This window comes from Aplysia californica, unplaced genomic scaffold (assembly GCF_000002075.1).
Source record: "Aplysia californica isolate F4 #8 unplaced genomic scaffold, AplCal3.0 scaffold03000, whole genome shotgun sequence".
Classification (NCBI taxonomy): Eukaryota; Metazoa; Mollusca; class Gastropoda; order Aplysiida; family Aplysiidae; genus Aplysia; species Aplysia californica.
The window spans coordinates 1-1,495 of NW_004800270.1; the positions used below are offsets into that span (position 1 = coordinate 1).

A 1,495-nucleotide genomic window follows, 5' to 3' on the forward strand; every position below is an offset into this window, starting at 1 on the left:
GTGTGTGTGTGTGTGTGTGTGTGTGTGTGTGTGTGTGTGTGTGTGTGTGTGTGTGTGCACGCGCGTGTATGTGTATGTCTGTGTTTGTGCGAAATGAGTTCTGGCCTATGTTGTTCACTCACCTGCTCAGAGAGCAGTCGTTTTTGCTCTTTATACTTGGCTGATGAAGGTGACTTCAGATCTTCCGTGAAATCCAAATTAAAGCGGAGATCAAAGGGGATCACAAGCACACTGTTCTCTGGAATAGACAACATGTATTCCTTTTTCTTTTCTAAACAAGCCAGTCCTAAAAATGGAAATATTCCAGGAAATAGCAAGCGCTATTCTGGGCCACAATGAACGTGCAACTCTCGTTTCTTCAAAATTCAAAACCCATGCCTGACATTATTGAACTGAGACACAGAAACAAGCAGCAGAATATTTGCTTTAATTTCCTTGTGTTTATTACAAAGTTGCAGTGTGCTACAAGTGTTTAAAAGACCTGGCACCTAAACACCTTTCTTACTACAGAAGTATAAATTCTATGTTGAAAATAACGGTCTATTAATTAAAGAAACAAAACAACTTAGGGCTTTGCCTTGTAAAACCAGCACTTTAATTGATTTACGTTGGGAATTTTTACTTACAATGGCGTAACATTGTGCCTACATAAATATTGTGTTACATAAAAGTATAGATACCTATTATATACTGAAACATACAAGTAATCTCCAAACACGCTATCGTAATTGTTTTCAGCAAGTACCACTTTGACCCCATTTAAATCTGGTTTTAAAAATACATTAACTTTGTTAAAATCACATTTTATCAACTCGTTTGGTCTTTCTTCCAACAAAACGTGATATCAGTAACCACAGTGATTGTCTTCTAGTGCATGTGTTCTTTGTCAAATTACGGGTGAATATGTATGTATTTAAATATCATCATTATTATTATTATTATTATTATTGAAATAGAAAAGGCACTTAAGACCAGCCCCAAGAACAAAGCCCCGGGACCAGATGATATCACAGCGGAAGCCATAAGAGCTTGTGGAAACACCGGTATACTGTGGCTGAGGCGTATTTTCAACAGAGCTTGGGAACAAAGAAAATGCCCAGAAGACTGACAGAAAGCCATAGTGGTACCATTATTGAAAAAAAGGCAATAAACGCGACTGCACTGCATATAGAGGCATCTCATTGTTAAGCCACTCAGGAAAAATGTATGCCAAGATATTCAAGCAGCGCATAAGACCTATTGTAGAGACAAATCTGAGCAAAGCTCAGTTTGGATTCCGAAAGGGAAGAGGATGCACGGATGCCGTATTCGCATTACGACAGATATGCGAGAAAACAACCCAACACAACAATGAATCCAACATCGTCTTTATAGACCAGGAGAAGGCTTTTGACAGAGTAAACAATACAAAGCTCGGGAAGACACTCGAAAAGTATGGCGTCAGAGGACAAATGTTAGATAATGTCAGAGCTCTATATACCAACAGCAGAAGCTC

General features: G+C 38.7%; 1 protein-coding gene across 1 annotated transcript in view; it reads right to left on the reverse strand.

The window, feature by feature from the left end:
* Nucleotides 1-122: 122 nt before the first annotated feature.
* LOC101858245 (mucin-5AC) overlaps nt 123-1,495 on the reverse strand; it is a gene marked incomplete at both ends in the record, with an annotated part of 3,982 nt that continues 2,609 nt past the window's right edge. Inside the window, 1 exon segment of the mRNA XM_005113511.3 lies at nt 123-238. Within this exon segment, the coding sequence (XP_005113568.3) occupies nt 123-238 (116 nt within the window).